Genomic DNA, 17,135 nt, shown 5'->3' with positions numbered 1-17,135 from the left:
ACAGCTTCCCAACACACTTGGAATAATCTCTGGACCTTTTACTGATTTAGTTTATGAAGAAATATGAAAGAAATCTCTAATGCTGGTCCATTAAACAACATTTAAGTTAACTGAACAGACATATTTGGACAACTTGCATGAAAATATGTGACTGTGTCAAGCTTTGCTGCGTGGTGGGCAGGATGTAGGACCCAAATGCAGGAAGTAATGGGAAGTAAACTCAAAGAGGCAGCTTTATTTTGACTGTAAACTGTAAACTTTCTGTAAACTAGAAACTGGGACCAAAAACTCCAACTGTAAACTAGGAAACGGCTAAGAACACAGAGGGAAAAACACAGCATAGTGAGGATGCAATGCAACAAAGGGCAAAGGAAAACACAGGGCTTAAATGCACAGGCAAGACGACGAGAGGACCAGAAATTGCGAGACAAAGAAAGTGACATTAGGCAAGGACTATCAAAATAAAACAGGAAGCATGACATCACATAGACGCAGACTTGACATGGAAACAGACAGCCTCTGGAACAGAGGGAATACAAAAGCATTAGACTTGGGACACAGGGAAACATGGGAACAAAGACTAACCACAGGCTGAGATAAACACTAAGGGAGAGAGGACTACGATCCCTGAAAACTAAAGAAACCCATAAACATGAACCTCAGTAATCAAAGAATATAATTCCATAAGTTGAAACACAAATACCGTGACAGACAGTATGTGCAGTTTAGACAGTCTGCACTTAAAGCTCATGGCTGAAAGTCATATAACTGAAGCTTTAATATGTTTTTGCACACAGCTAGAATAACACATTTAAGTCAGTGTCTAAAAATATATGAATTTTTAACTGTATGCATATTTTACATGTAGTGAGATACACAGCTTATTATTATTTTCAGATTACCACCACCGAAATCCAGTGAACCAAATAATTCATCTATAAAACATGCACTGAACCATTAAAACACATGGCTTTTATGTGTAATGAACTTTGATCTGTAGCCTTGGAAAATGCAAAATTATGAACCCTCCAACTGCCGGGGTCACAAGGACTTTTAAGTACTAAAAACAGTGTCAGAGTTTGTTCTAAGTACTGAAAATTACATACTATTAAGTTGATTTTAACCCACTGAAAAGTTTTACTGGCAAGTTTCATTAAAGTTTCATACTTTTTCAGTTTTTATCCACCAAAATAAATGTGAACTCTTCTTTCGGGAGACTCGTCAGACACGTTCAAATGCTGCCTTTAAAACCTGTCACTGGATCTGGCAGTTATAAAGACAGACCAAGGTTCAGTAATTTCACTTTTTCACACTGCACAAAAAAAAGACTAATAACTTTTTCTTTCAAACTACACTTTGCTTTCAAGCCCATTTTCATCCCCACTGAGCAGAAAGCACGCTTAATGGTAGCAACTGAACACATGACTAACACAAGTTTGCCAAACATCATTTGCATCTTTCTACACTACATTAACGCTGGCATTTACAACGGTTGTGTGTGTAGTAGTAGGTCGTGAGATGTGCCTGTGGGTTAAAAAATAGCCACAGGTTATGAGCAATCACAGCAAGATGCACATAAAGATTCATGAATACCTTTTTATTTATAGAAACACACTCATCGAAGTGTTTCACACTCCTCAGCAGCCCATTTCCAATATCTTTATGCAGCGATTACAGAGAAAAGGTTGAAAAATAACAGGAAAAACCAAAACAAGTCTAGAACAGTTTCTCAGTCCTCTTTAGTAATTATTCTGCAAGTATCTGGAAGTCTGCTGGAGGGATTAAGACCATTCTTTTAAAAGATGTTTCCTCATGTGTTGCCAGTAAAATTCCTCATTAGTGTTTGGCTGTGTTAGGATCTAGTGACTATGAAGGCCATAAATGCTATTCACATCTTTTTCATCCTCATCAAATCATTCAACAAGCCCGTGTGCCATTTTGATGGGGGATCTGATGACCAGGTGCACCACTTTAAGTAAGGCCCCATCGTGTGTTTGGCCCTTGTCGCCTTCGTCACACAGACTGAGACAATGACCCACATTGTGGTGTTGGTTCAAAAATTCATAAGTTAACACTGCAGGAGTGTCACTTTTATCCAGTGACTGTGAGAAAAGCAGTGAAGGCTTTCATGATATGTCAATAATTCCAAAGAAAGCAGGTGGAGGTAAAATAATTTGTTTGGAAAGCCAACAAAAATGTTGAAATTTAGCTGAGTTATGGCAGAAAAGGCACATGTCCTCCAGCTGTTATCATGATAGCAGACAAAAAATAGCTTTGCTATCATGTCACAGGTATCGCTGGGCAATGAAACAGTCCAGTTCAGTAGATTTATTTGGCACATGTGACTGCCTTAACATATGGACCTGAACTATGATGGCATCACATTGTAAGGGTCAGGGATTCAGGTTTTTCCTATTGACTTTTCACCCACCTTTATATTCCTTGAATCAGACTAGTTGTCAGTTTTGTTTCAGACTATGTGTGGAACACGTCAGGAACACTCATCAACATGCAGTGACGGATGTTAATGTTTTATCTTTGCCCAATGGGATCAGATCACAGTTGTCCTATTTCAATTTAAACCACATTTTATCCCAGATACATCTTATGTTACCATAATTTAAGGTGCTTAGGAATCAGTGACAAGACCTGCTGACATTTTTTTTTTTGTGTGAAATTAATTCTCTGTATGCAGCTGCAATTGAGGAACATAAAGTGGAACCTTACGGCAATGTTCACTCCTCAGCCACTTTATAACCAGCAAGCAAAGTCAATGCAAAAGATCTACCATGTACTTTTATGCCCTTTACCGTATACAAAATAAACCAAACCCCACTCTTTATAGAAAAAAGCACACTGAGCTACACAAGCAAACACAAATTATAGCCTGTCCACAAATATATGAAATTGTGGCTCAGAATTAAAATAGCAAGTACAAAGCTTCAGTTTAGTTGCAGATGAAGTTGCTGTGCTGGTGGACATGGCTCAGCCCAGCTCTCAAAAAACTGCTTATAAAAAGTCACAACCTCAACTTGTATAAAACCGTGAATATCCATAAAAGTTGCTTTATGTACCTCAGAGTGTGAGATCACTTAAAATCACAGGAAAGAGACTGATAAAGAGGTAGTGTCTGCGAAAAAAGCTGAAATTACAGTGGATCTCTGTGGGGCAGTTTAATGGCAGTCCTCTTACTCCAACGAGTCTGCTGGCTTTGAGGAAGAATTTTCATACTTTTTAGAGATAAAAGGATCCTTGTTAAGTAAAAAGTGTGAGCTCAACAGGAGGCTAGAAATACAAATTTTCAAAGGACTGTTTCTGCTTTTCACAGTCCACACTGTGGGCTCCAGAAATACTATGCAAAACAAAATAGTATTTAAAATTGTTTAACTTTTTTATCCTTTCATTAATAATAAATAGATCAATAAATAATAAAAAATAAATTAAAGCGCATGACAGTAAACCGTTAAGTCATTTTCCCTGCTGTAAATTCGTACTTTTGTTTACTTTTTTTTGCGTATCTTTCTTTTTTCTTTCTTTTTTTGCAGGTATTGCTTATATATTTGTAAACTTATTTATTTCTCTACCCTCTTTTTACAGTTTTACATTTTAATGCATTTCTGTATCAATGTGCAAAAGAAGAGGCTCTTATTGAGTCAATTTATTGGTTGATCAATAAAGTTTTATTAATAACTCTTTTTTTTAATTTCTCCATTCAAATGTAAATTCAAATGCCAAATGTGTAACAATAAATGCAGATATTTATTGATGCTATTATTTTGGTAACAGTTTATCATTTTTTATAATTATTTATTTATTAGTTTTTGATTTTGGCAGACCCTGCTCTCTATAATTTTTCCCCAAAGAAAGCCTGTGAGCTGATTAATCATCTTTAAAGGCATTTCTTAAATATTCCATTATATTATTATTATTAATCACAGTTTGGGCTTCTCCTTTAAACTAGTCTCATTTTGGATATTGTTTGTGTGGTTCAGAGATCCACTATCTCACTCTGCTCCACACCTTCTCTTTTTAGAGTTTCTGAAGCTGGATGAGTCAACTTGAAGAGAGAAATCATGCGACTGGGTGGACTTATCGCCGAGCCACACATGGAGGACCTCCAAATCCCACAGTTTGGATTCTGTGTCCGGATGAAATGCTCAGAAGTGGGACAAAAAGCCAGCTTGGCATTGTTAGGCTTCCACCTCTGCTCAGTGTAGCGTTAAGATACCGAGAAGCCTTTCAGGTGTAGCAATGAACTGTCTGGCAGCCATTTTGGAGGTCTGCATCTTGTTTGGCATCAGCTATGAGCAGCTGATTGTATTTATCTGCAACAGACTTTTCTTCACAGAAAAACAGTTTTTTTTTCTTGAAAAAAAGTTTAAAATGTACATTTAGCATGTTTAGCATAAAAGCTACTGTAGCATTAAAAGAGCTACCTATAATCTCAAAATATTCTAATTGTGGGTGTGATCACGGACTATAAAAACACAATGGACATAGCTATGATTAGTCACCCACTGGTTACCAAAATCCTGTATTTGAAACTTCAAGTGCAGCAAATTCATTGTCACCATCTTAACATTCTCAAATCTTAAAAACCTATCATACATTTGAAAAATAAAAATAATTAAAAATAGACGGAACCCATAAACTCATCAGAAAAGCACCTACTAAAGTCATAAATCAACGGAGAGGAGTTAACATGAGTCAGAACTAAATTAAAGGGGTTCTTCCCACTGTCTTTCATACACGCAAGTCTGAGGAGTCGCCCCCTGCTGGCTACGAGAAAGAATGCAGGTTTAACGTACTTCCACATTGGTTTCTTGTTTCCAAGCTGAAAGTTACATTGATAAAGTAGAGCTCATGTTAGTAACAAGCAGCTGTTTTTCACATATTAAAGCTTACTTGTTAAGCTTATTTAAAGTGGTCATGAAACGCTGCACATATAAAGGCAAATTTACACATGGAGCCCTGCTCTCAAAAACTGACATAGATGTAAAACTGTCTGTGAAGCTTGATTTAAGAATTAAGTGCTTAGAGTTAAAGTTTTAAAAACATGTTTATGCCATCCTCTGTTAGTACGGAACATTATGTCACCAGCTTGGCTAGTTGCTGCTAACAGCGACCCTGATAAGGACAAGCGGAAGAAAATAGATGGATATACTGTCTGCTTTCACTCTCTATTTCTTAAGCAATAAGTGGTTATTTTTTGTTTGAGTGTCTGCATTAACACAGGAAAATCCACCTGTTAGCTGTAATTTTTGGGTTTGTAAAGCACTTTTTTGAGACCAGCAGACCAGACCGCTTGGTACACTCAGTCAGACATGGAAAAATCAGAGTTTCTGACTCCAGCTTGTTGGTCCAGTGAACCACCTGACTCAAACAGGCACTCCTCCACACTGTCCTCATTTCTAAAGTGCTTTACAAACCTGAACATTACAGCTAACGGGTAGGTTTTTCTGTGTCAGTGCAGCTTGCCAATCAGCTACGTAAGAAATAGAAAGTGAAAGTGGACAGTATATACTTGGTTTTAACATAAAGCTCATTGTTGCACCCATGGGTAGCACAAAAGTGACCCCCTTAGATTGATTTTTATTGTTCGTGTCCTTATTTTTTTCCACATTTATTGGTTCTGTACTGGTTAGCTAACATAAACTAATGTAAGTCTGTTGACCACAACCAACCAACCAAGTGACATAATGTTCCCAGTGGCACTAAACACGTTTTTAAAACTTTTACTTTAAGCTTTTATTTCTTAAATTCAGCTTCACAGGCAGTTTTACATCTATATCAGTTTTTGAGAGCAGGGCTGGTGGTATAAATTAACCTTTATACATGTAGTGTTTCATGTCCACTTTAAAACGGACCTGACAAAACCATTTCCGTTATTTTAGTCTACATACAGCATTCATTCACAACAGGGATCTACCAATTTTGATAATTTTTGAAGTCTAACTACATGTAGCATCAATGCAGCCCACAGAGACTGTGATTAGCATTTTCCATACTGTTGTTTCCTCCTATGCATTTCCAGTTTCTGTTTCTTCTGTTCCCATTTTTAAAATTGACCGGATGAGAAATTTGGAGAGAAACGCCGCTCATAGACTATGCCATAGGCTCTACATAGATTCAAAGCAGATGTGCAACAAATCTATCTGTACTGTTAAATTCAGTTTTTCTCCACAACATTTCTGGATTTGGACGCTGTAGCTCGAGGGAGCCATGCTAACCGTCACTGTTGAGCTTCAGCAAAACTTAGAGGATTGAATACCGGGTGAGTCATGTAGGCTGTGACAAACAAACATAAGCGTTTCACCTGCAGACCTCCATAATGGCACTGGCTGTCTCTCCTTAAAGGTCATGTAGCCACATTTATTTACATTTCCCAGCCATGTGTGAACATTTTATTAAAGGTTTAAGATTTAAGTCTGCTCCAGACAAAATGACGATCTAAGCTAGGATACATACGTAATATATTTTCCCATGGGCCCACCAAAACTCGAGATTACAGTGTTATCCTATGTACAGCACTACCTACTGATTGCCATTTACCTGACTGAGTAATGTGATTCTCTAAAGTGTGCGCTAACTACTTTTTATTGTCACTGTGTTAATATCCACTTGCATGCACTCACCCTCTATAATTTACTCTGATCCCAGTGATGCTTCATATGGCCTGTTTTATTACAAGAAGTTTTTAAAAAAAAAGCTTAAATATTATTTCACATACTCCGACACTGTTTTGTAGGTAAATGTTGCACGTTTCATTTTGAATTTAAACTCCTCACATGTGAGCTGCTTTTTGTGCGTTTCCACAGCTATGACATCAGGACAAAGCAATGAGTTTTGCATGTAATCTTAGAGTGGTAACGCACTCAGTTGTCAGCATGCTAGCTCAGGGAAATTTATTGTCTCTGGTCGAAGCTGTGGGTTAAACTTTAATACGTACAGCTTTCATTAAAGCATGTGAAGAGATCCAACAGGGGAGGATTCACATGTACACGTTTCTGTCACAGCAACAAAAGACCAGTTACGTCTTTTTTGCTGGACTGAACTCTTCCATTACTTTGCTCATATTAAAGGTAAACTAAAGAACTTGTAAATATATTGAGAACTTCAGCTCTTTGGACATCCTGTTTTATGGGGCACTTGTAAAGTAGTCCAGAACAGGGGAAGCTCTATGAAGCTAATGGTGAAGGACATTTACATTTTTAGGCTCCAGCAGAACATCTTTATTTCTGGACTAATTCAAGAGACCCTCTCTAGTTTTTACAAGAAATATAGTAGAACAGCTTCTTAGCGTAAGCAAATCAAAGCCAAGAGTTCCACCACTGAGTTTGGGAATGTAGAACGTTGCCACAGTTAAGATGCGCTTCAGCCGGAATCACGTACACGTGAATCCTCTCTTTTCTGGACTTAATATTTTCCGCGTCACAGTTTGCACGTTTTATCTCTTTAAGAAGTACACTGTGTCCTGTTCTTCTCTCTTTTGTGTTACAAATATGACTAGCTCACTGTTTGGTGTTATTTTTTTAATAAAGTGACTCAGATATCTGGCAGCAATTCAAGGGTTGCACTTTTCTAAAATTTTCAAGGCAAGCAAAAGTACAAAGACCCCCCTTTTTTTTTACTAACTCGAGAGCATCCCTTGTGGAAATCAACAGTGTGACAGTTTTCAATTACACGGCAAGTTTTTTAGTCGAACTTTTCGCAACTTATCAAAAGCTAACAGTTCTACCACTTTGTTTCAGAAAGTAGAAGAACTCTAAAGTCACATACACGTGAATCCTCTCTTTCCTGTCTTGATCTTTCCCAATTGCCACTTCTTTTCTGCACATTTATCTGTAAGATATCTGAGTCTCTGTCTTTAAGAAGTACACCGTGTCCTTTAATCTGCTGTTTTTGGTGTTCCGAATGCATCCCGGCACATTTGACGATTTTAACCCACCCGTCCCCCTGAACTTTTATCGTTATTTATCATGTGTAGATATTTGCCGAGATGCATCTTTTCACACCATCAGTAAGAAACTGATTGCATATACAGAACATGAATGCACCTGAATCTACATATCAGACTCATCAAGGTGATAATAGCCATATTCTTTTCACATGATGTATAGCTACAAAGCACCGCACATTATCATCAGTATTAACTGTATTTACCTCTTCTTTGTTGATGGTAATATTTGTAAAAATGCAGCAGTAGCAAAACATTTATATGTGTAATAAACATGTAGCGTGAGACAAGGATCAGGGAACAGATTGGCTGCACTGATACGGGTAGATGAAGCATGGCGTCTGTGTTTTTAAAACAGCTCGCATCACGAAGAGCGTCACTCTCACAAGGGTTGTATTTTTCTAGCATTTACTCCGATGTCCTGTATTTGTACCTTGCACTGATGAGTGTATTTTGCCATTTATTAGCACTTGTTGTCACTCACTATCACAGTAACTCTCCTCCTAAATGTCTTTATATTTCCAGAATCCAAATAATAACAGTGATGTTCTTGTGTCATCTTATCAGTACAAACTGAGAGTTGTTTATTACTGATATTCTTTGTTTATTGTCAGAGAAAAAATAAACGATTTCAGTACTGGGACGACATTAAGGACGTTGTTTGTGTGTTGTCATTGAATTGCTTTGGCTGGTAGAGAGGAATCTAGATAGATGGGCTACAAAATGAAGCCCAACCAGCTGATGGTGTTATACACAAGTCCAACATATCTAGGATGTCTTTGCATCAACTGGATTCCTAACATCAGCAATTGGAAGTCTGCATTTGGAAGTAATGGAGCAAATCAAATTTGAGTCATACTGACAGTATAATTGTTAATTAAAAATGTCAACTGGTTAATTTTAAGCATTAACAGCTACTTGTTTAGGTCTTGGCATTTAAGGGCTATTGGGTTAGGTTTGGAGTAATTCTGGTTTGGGTTAAAATACATCGGTTTTCAAGCTCTTTTCTTGATGAACATGATGGTTTCTGCCCACTTTCCCTGGAAAAAAATACATGCTTATTACATTAAATACATTTTCCACATTACTTACGAATTTGTCCTTTTACATGAAAAACTATTGTTTTTTTCATGACTATTTCACATTTTCTCATGAGACACTGACAGACATGGGGAAGTCTACTGCCAGCTGAGGAATGAACTATGAGCTATTACGCTTATCAGTATTAGGCTACAGCTGTACAATTAAGACATTGGGGAGGCTGGCAGATTACAATGGTTAGTCCATTAAATTAAGATTTAGATTTGTGTAAGACTTTATTTCAGCTTTAGGCCTGGTGAAGTGTAACGGTATGAATTATGTTGATTAATATTTTTTACTCTCTCAGAGCCCACAAGCTGGGGTTCAGTATTCAGGGTCATCATGTGATACGTGGTTAGGCAGACAATTTAAATGCATAAATACAAGGATAGAGAATTTGGATTTTTGGTAATTATTGGATGGGAAATTGCCATGTGAGATAAGATGTGGTGCTTTTTCAAACCAAGTTAGGGAAGTTAGCTTTTGCGGCTGATAGTTAATGAAACATAACTCGTATCATCAGTTACAATTTGTAAAAACTTGGCTTATAGATATGTAATGACATCTACTATTAACACATTCTGTATATGAAAATAGTGAGGCAGAGCAGTTTGTAAAAAATTAAAGTATCTTTAGCCATCACCCTGTGTTCAAAGGAAGGAAGGCCCATGCACCACGATATCTGGAGTGTAAATGGTCCATGACTGCTAATCACAGTTATAGTGAACTGTTAATAATATTTTTGTGTTATTTCAAGGTATTGTGATTGTTTTAGAAGGTAACAGTGCCATGGCCTGTAATTTATACAGTTGTGGTCAGAGGTTTATGTGCACTCATACAATCGTTGGCATAAATGTCATGATAGTTTTGGATATTTAATTATTTCTTTGAACTGTTCTCTTTCTAGAGAGGAAATAGAGTACAGCAAACATCTTTAATGACTTAAAAAAAACAAGACTCGGGTGTACAACCTTGAATTTATTTAGGGTTTTCTCTTAACCACACATGGTCAAAAGTATACATACAGGATACATACATATATCAGAAATATGAGCCTCTTTTCAAGCTTTCTCTTGATGGTCATACTGGCTCCTGCTCACTTTTATGGACAAACACGTTATTCATTTCCTATTTAAATTCATTACTCACTTATTCCTGTCCCAATTCATGTATGGACAATTCATGTCCATGTACATGAAAAATGATTGTTTTTTTTCATGACTATTTCACATGGGTAAGTAATGCCAGCAGAGGAATTAACTCTCTAAGCTATTACGCTTATCAGTATTAGACTGCAGCTGTATAATTAGGACATGGGAGAAGCTGACAGATTACAATGGTTATTCCATTAAACTAAGAGACAGTGAGACAGTTTTAGTCTTTCAGCTTCAGCCCTGTTGGCGTTTAACGGTCTCAATCATGTTTTAGTATTTATTCTTAACTTTTAAAATATTAGTGTGTGCACAAATTTGATGTGTGGTAAACAGAGATGAGCAGTAACGCATTACTTTTTTTCAAGTAATGAGTAAAGTAAGCGATTACTATTGCAAACAAGGTAATTAGATTACTGTTACTTTCCCGTAAGCACACTGCGTTACTAAAGCTGTGATTTCTTTGCGGGAGTGTCTCATGACAATGACGTAAGCGAGTGCGACGTTCGTGGCAACAGCTGTGTGCAGATCAACAATGGATAATATATCGAGTGCGGGAGAGAGTATGAGCGTGCAGCATTTAAAGCGTGGAAGTACTGACCTTACTTTGAGTTTGATTCCGTAAAAAGTGACAAAAACATTAGCATCCGCTGTACAGTGCGTGGGAAGAAAACTTCTTTTTACAGCAAAAAAACCCCCAAACCTCCGAGCGAGCACCGAGTGCGCTGCCACGGAATCTTCCACTGACCGCTGCGACACACCTGCACCAGGGCAAACATCCGCCTGCCCTGCTCCTGCTATACAGCTGAAAATAGAGCAACAGGACTGAGTCTTTGATTTTATTTATTTTCTGCTGTGTTTCACTTGCATTTATTTGAAAGAGTGAGTGTAAACACAAAAACCTATTTTATTTTATGTGCTGGAATGTGCAGAAAATAGGTTTAAATGTTAAACAAATTTCTTCCAGTCAGAGAGTGTTGTATATAATTACATTTTTGCTTGATGCATAACGTTAAAAGAATAAAACTAATAAAACAAGTTTTAAAAAGAGACTTTTCCATTTGATTACATTTTGTATGATGGATTATGCAGAAAAAGTAGAACTGGGCTGAAAGATCTATTGCTTTATTACCTATTCAGGTTGTAAATCATGTTTTTAAAAAGTAACTAATTACTTTTTGAAAATAAGTAATCAGTAAAGTAACTGGATTACTTTTGGGGGAAGAAATCAATAATTAGTTACTGATTACTTTTTTCAAGTAACTTGACCAACACTGGTGGTAAACAAGTCCTTACAAGTGTTCTGTTTAGGATCACGTATTAATCCTTATAGAACAATAACACTGATTTAAAATTGCTTGCGAATTTCGTTTTTCAGGGTTACACCTGAAGTTACCTGGATAAGTGTGACCGGTGTGGTTCTGCGTTGTGTCTGACGATAAAAGGTGAAAGAAAGAAAGACCTCCAAATAAATAGCTTGCCCACTCCAGCTCCTATGACCAAATACAAACAGTGGGGAAGAGGGTTAGCTCAATCCACCACAACTTCCAAGCTAGCAAGAATTATCTATTCATGTTAGCATTCACGTTCCCTAGAACACATATGTGGCACACACATACTACACATTTATAACATCTAACAAAAAACAGGCATAATGATGACAATAATTGAACTAAAATTGCCAACAGACTTAATAAACTAATCCGTAAGGCCAGCAATGTTGTGGGGATGGAGCTTGACACCCTCAAGGTGGTGTCGGAGAGGCGGATGCTGTCCAAGATAAAGACAATGTTGGATAACACCTCCCACCCACTCCATGACATGCTGGTCAGTCACAGGAGCTCGTTCAGTGAGAGACTGAGATTACCGAAAAGCACCACTGAACGACACAGGAAATCATTCCTGCCTGTGGCCATCTCCCTGTACAACGCATCCACTTAACACACTGTTTGCTGCTACAACTACACATGTTTCTTTTCCAACTATTTATTTATGAGTGAAGTATGTATGTGTATATATGTATATATTGTACTATTCTTAGTTAGTGTATTGTCTGTCTTGTCTTAATGTTGGTTTGAAAATGGAGCACTGTAACAAAAAATAATTTCCCCCAGGGATTAATAAAGTATTCTGATTCTGATTCTGATATGTGTGTTTTACAGTGTTGGAAAGAAATGGCACCAACCTCTCCCACAGGGGAATTGTAGAAAAGGGGAGAAGCAAAAGATGTACACTGTATTTATAGGGTTGCACCAAAGAAGAACAACAATGAGGAGGGGCTCTAACTGATAATGAACATAACTACAGGCTTGGAGGTTCTAAAAGTCAGGTATAAAAGGAACGATTTGGGGGTTTACAACACATTTTGTGTTATTATAACAAGATGTGATTTATGACCCTGTTACATAAGCACCTAATCCTGTTTTGTAGCACAGGCTTCTGGTCTGGAGCAGAATGAATGTTCAGAATGAGATCCTCGTGGCTCCTGGATAGTGTCCTCCTTTGCAACAGCTGTACAGTTGGTCTAAAGAACACAGGGCCACAAAATATAAAAAAATTTTAAAAAAGTTTGAAGTACATTAAGCACAACCCAGTGATTTGTGACAACCATCATCATTATACCCACTGTCTCTGACTGAAGTACACCCTTATGGTGTCATTTATATCTCAGTGTTAACTCTGCTCTGTGTGTGGAAGCCCTGCAGAGGCAATTCAACCATCTGAGTCTAGCTTACTTTTCTAACTGTCTCACAACAACGGAAACAGTTTAAATATAAATTAATAATAAAAAGTAAACAGTTTGCAGAAAGCCAACCAACATGTCACAGGCGCTGGAGCAGAGCTTCTCAAGCTGGGAGCAAATTCCTGCTGGGCATCCAAACACTGTGTTCACATGAAAATGAAAATACAAAGTCAAATGAGGAATGATCCTTATCAAACTGGCATTTATATGTTTCTTAAATAAAGAGTACAGTACAGCTTATGATTAATAATGAACAGACACTTTTACTGCAACATATGGAATTATGTTACACATGCAGCCTGCTTCAAAAAGAATCCAGAGTTATCTCATTTTTCACAGCCACTCAGTTTATTGTATAGAAAGATGGTTGCTGTCATTATTAACTCCCCACCTGGTTTCTAAGATTCAATTTTAGCATTTTGGCCATGTTGGGTGTTTCTGGAGCCTGGGAAATAGACTTGGATGAGAAGACAAAGCGCTGAGTTTTCAACTAATGAATGCTAGACAGCTTGATACCAGCTGTCTCCATAAAACACTCAAAAGCAATAAATAAATCTTAGAATTTTTCTCAGCATGACAGGAGCACAGACTTCTTAACAGTCTGTTAGTACAAATAACTGCACAACAAGGTATATTATTCTTCTGATAACTGCATTAGAAATTATCCAAAAGGCACCGACAGCACAAACACAGTATAGAGATGATCCATTAATAGCCGCCTGTGTCAGGCCATGCCCCTGATTTTAAGCCTTAATGACCTCCAAAAGGATCTGTCTATTATTAAGAAGAAACTGTCCATAGATACAAAATTATTAATAAAAAAATATTTTGTACAAGCTGCAAACATCCTGAGATGACTGTATTACTAATATAATGAGGCTTTGCAGAGATGTGACCACTAACCATTAAGTTGTTCATCATTTTGCACATGTGACAATTGTGGTGACAGTGTAAGGTTGACATAAAAAAATGGCCTGGGCTTAGAAACTGGTCTGCAACAATCTGGAAACTGCTAGCCAAGTGTGAAAAAAATAAGCAAAAGAAATTAGCATTTCATTAAAGTCCCAATCATGCCAGCCCACATACCTGCCAGTGACCCCCATCTGTTCCTACTCTCCAAGCTGCAGTGAAAGTGTGAAAAGTACAATGCAAACTTGAAATGGGAACTGTTTGCCTTCAAAGTAAAAGTTACACCTTTTAAAACATACAGGCTGTAGTGCTGTTTGAAGACAAACCTTTTACATTTCTGGTAGTAGAGCATTTCAATTTTTATTACCATTGGGCTAGCAGTTATCGGGTATTTGCCGACAGGTTTCTTCCTGTTAAAAGGGAGTTTTTCCTTCCCACTGTCACCAAGTGTTTGCTCAGAGGGGATTAGGATTCTAATTGCTGGGGTTTTCTCTGGAATATTATAAGGTTGCTGTTTTTATTTGGCATTTTAAAAATGCAATTTATTTGAGCTGAATGAGATTACATGAGAAACCGCCGTAATCCAAATCTAAAAACTGTGATAAAATGAGTGTTTCCAGCTGTCTACGGACTGTTTTAGCGCTCAGGAATTATTTGAACCTCATTGTTCAAACTTTGGCTGAACAATGCGATCATCCACCACTAGAACGGAGCATGTCTATGAAAGGAAATAAGAAACGGCACAACAGGTTCCCTTTACTTCTTTTCTTTTAAAGATTTAGACTGAAACTGAAACCACTCTTATCAAAATTAATGTTGCCGCAGGACCATCATTATAAACACAATCATGCGTCTTGAGCTTTTGAAATCTGTTGGACTGACATTAAAGAGTCTTTTGATCTCGTCAAATCTTGAATCAAAGTTGCGATGAAGTCTTGACACCGTGCCTGACCTCTCAGCAGGACAGCGAGTAACTTCACAAAATGTTTCTGGCTTGTCTTTGATTAATATTAATGACACTGAATGGTTTGGCCCACATCATGTTTCCACAGAAATCTATTTTGTTAATACAAATTATGTGCATATAGCTGATGGGAGATGATGCTGGCATAAAAACGAAAACAGGAAAGTGGCTCAAATAAAACCATGCAGCCACCCCCACTCTGGCTGTGGGTAACATTTGGGTATTTGAGGTCTCAGGCCATCTGGTTTGGTTTATTCTCTGAACTCTAAATCCCCTTTAACTCAAACCCAACACCTACAGCACACGGTGCCACCACACTGCTGCCTCATACTGTTCTCTGTCCAGTTTTCATGCTTTTAATCACACATTTTTAGTTTTCCTCCAACCAGGTGAGGACATCCTGAGTCTTGGAAAGAGCTATTATAGGAATCTTGTTCACAGCAGTGGAAATCTGCAGAAATCTGCAAAAGTATAACTATAAAGTATCAGGGGTGAGTCTAGAGTGGGGTGCTGGGGGTGGCACCGACCCTCCCATTGCCACAACCAAGTATGGTAGTACATTTACTTACACAAGTGCTTCGCTTACGTACAGTTTTAAACATAGAATACTAATATTTTATTGTGTCATTTTGTCACTGCTGTTAATGTGAGGTTTTAAAAAATAAAAGTAAATTTCAAACTACCAAAAGTAAACAATAAAACACTAATGAGGTTAAAGTACTCAAGGGAACTAAATAACCTTAAACTAAGTAGCAAAACGCTGCTTTCTGGTGCCGATGTGCTGTCTCTGTCTTTGCAGAGGATGTGGCAGTAAAATGTGTCATATTAAAGGTGTTAATAATTTTACATTGAATTTTGTCACACTTAAGGGTTGTGATGTGATGTCATTACTCATTTTTAACGTTTTTCAAATGTTTTAATTATTATAGCAAATAAATGAACATCATATAATCAGATCCTGGTTGATAATCTCCTGATGTGTTGCACCATTATTCTTCTGTGGCTCTGACCACATGTGCTGATGAGATTGAGGAAATAATATTTCATAAAAGCCTTTAAAGTTGCCAAAGGAGTAACACCAGTGACAAAAAGGCGGTGCATGTGACAGATGTAAAAAGGAAGAAAAATAAAATTAATGAAAAAATATCTTGGCATTCCAAAATTGGACATTTCTGTAGAATAACCAGTCTTCTTAAATTGGTGCCATACGAGTATCTGCAAAAAATCTCAGATGAGTTTGAATCTCAGTGACCTCAGAGGGCAAGCTTTCTAAAAGTCTTGCGAATGCAATAACTTGAGAACAAAGTGACAAAGGATTTTAAAATTGATATCATAGATTTATCTATTAGGAGGTTGAGCACTGGTGGCTTCCGGTATTTTTCTGCATGTTGAACTAAAAGAAAGGAATCTGTCCACATGACTCTTTGAGCTATAAATCTAAGAAATATTTACAGATAAATTACAGAAAGGTTTCCAGTAGCTCATTGCTCAGACTGTCCTGTAAAATATCAATTTCTGTGTGAACCCATTGTAAAAAAAATAACCACACACACAAAAGAAACAAAAAACAGGAAGATTTCTATAATTTAATTAGTTAATTGCTTTGGTGTAGCATGAATGGCCATGGTGGACATCTTTATTTGCAGGAAAACCTTTAAAGCTACAAAACGTATTAAACAGCTAAACTTGTTAAAATAAATGTAAAAATGTAATCAAAAAATGTTCCTTTTTCTTCTCAAAACTTCCAACCTTTGAAACAGCAGAGTAAGAACACATTAGCATGTTGTTTTGTAGTCCATTTTTTAAGAGTCAAGTCAAGTTTAAATGCAGGCACAGCCTGTTCGATCCCCGGGCTCTCTGTCCTGGTCGTTGTGTCCTTGGGCAAGACACTTTACCCTACCGCCTACTGGTGTTGGCCAGAGGGGCCGATGGCGCGATATGGCAGCCCCGCTTCTGTCAGTCTACCCCAGGGCAGCTGTGGCTACAACCGTAGCTTGCCTCCACCAGTGTGTGAATGCGAGAGTGAATGAATAGTGGCATTGTAAAGCGCTTTGGGTGCCTTGAAAAGCGCTATATAAATCCAATCCATTATTCTCTTTCCTAAGTACTTCTCAAGTGTCCTTCACACTTTTCCTTGACCTCATGACATTTTCCAGCAGAATCAAGGAAAAGTGGTTAGGAAAAGGAAGTCAGAGAATAATTTTTTGGACTATTTGAATGTACCCAGAGTAACAGAAACTTAAAAACACAACACTGCTAAATCAGAAAATCACCGTCTTTTAACATGAATATTTGATTTAACCGTGCCAGCTGATTCTGAGCCTGTTCTTT

General features: G+C 37.5%; 1 protein-coding gene across 4 annotated transcripts in view; it reads left to right on the top strand.

Annotated features, from left to right (window-relative positions):
- Positions 1 to 8,609, top strand: part of LOC102308442 (nck-associated protein 5) — a 96,781-nt gene extending 88,172 nt beyond the window's left edge. For all 4 annotated transcript variants that reach the window (XM_005939814.3, XM_005939813.3, XM_042218558.1 and 1 more), the window contains one exon: positions 4,034 to 8,609. In XM_005939814.3, the coding sequence (XP_005939876.1) occupies positions 4,034 to 4,062 (29 nt within the window). In that variant the 3' untranslated portion in view covers positions 4,063 to 8,609. The remainder of the gene's footprint in view (positions 1 to 4,033) is intronic.
- The last annotated feature ends 8,526 nt before the right edge of the window (positions 8,610 to 17,135 follow it).

This window comes from Haplochromis burtoni, unplaced genomic scaffold (genome assembly GCF_018398535.1).
Source record: "Haplochromis burtoni strain Fernald_Lab_line unplaced genomic scaffold, NCSU_Asbu1 Contig_20, whole genome shotgun sequence".
In the NCBI taxonomy this organism is placed as follows: domain Eukaryota; kingdom Metazoa; phylum Chordata; class Actinopteri; order Cichliformes; family Cichlidae; genus Haplochromis; species Haplochromis burtoni.
Note: the sequence above shows the minus strand (reverse complement) of the source record. Positions and strands in the feature narration are given on the sequence as shown.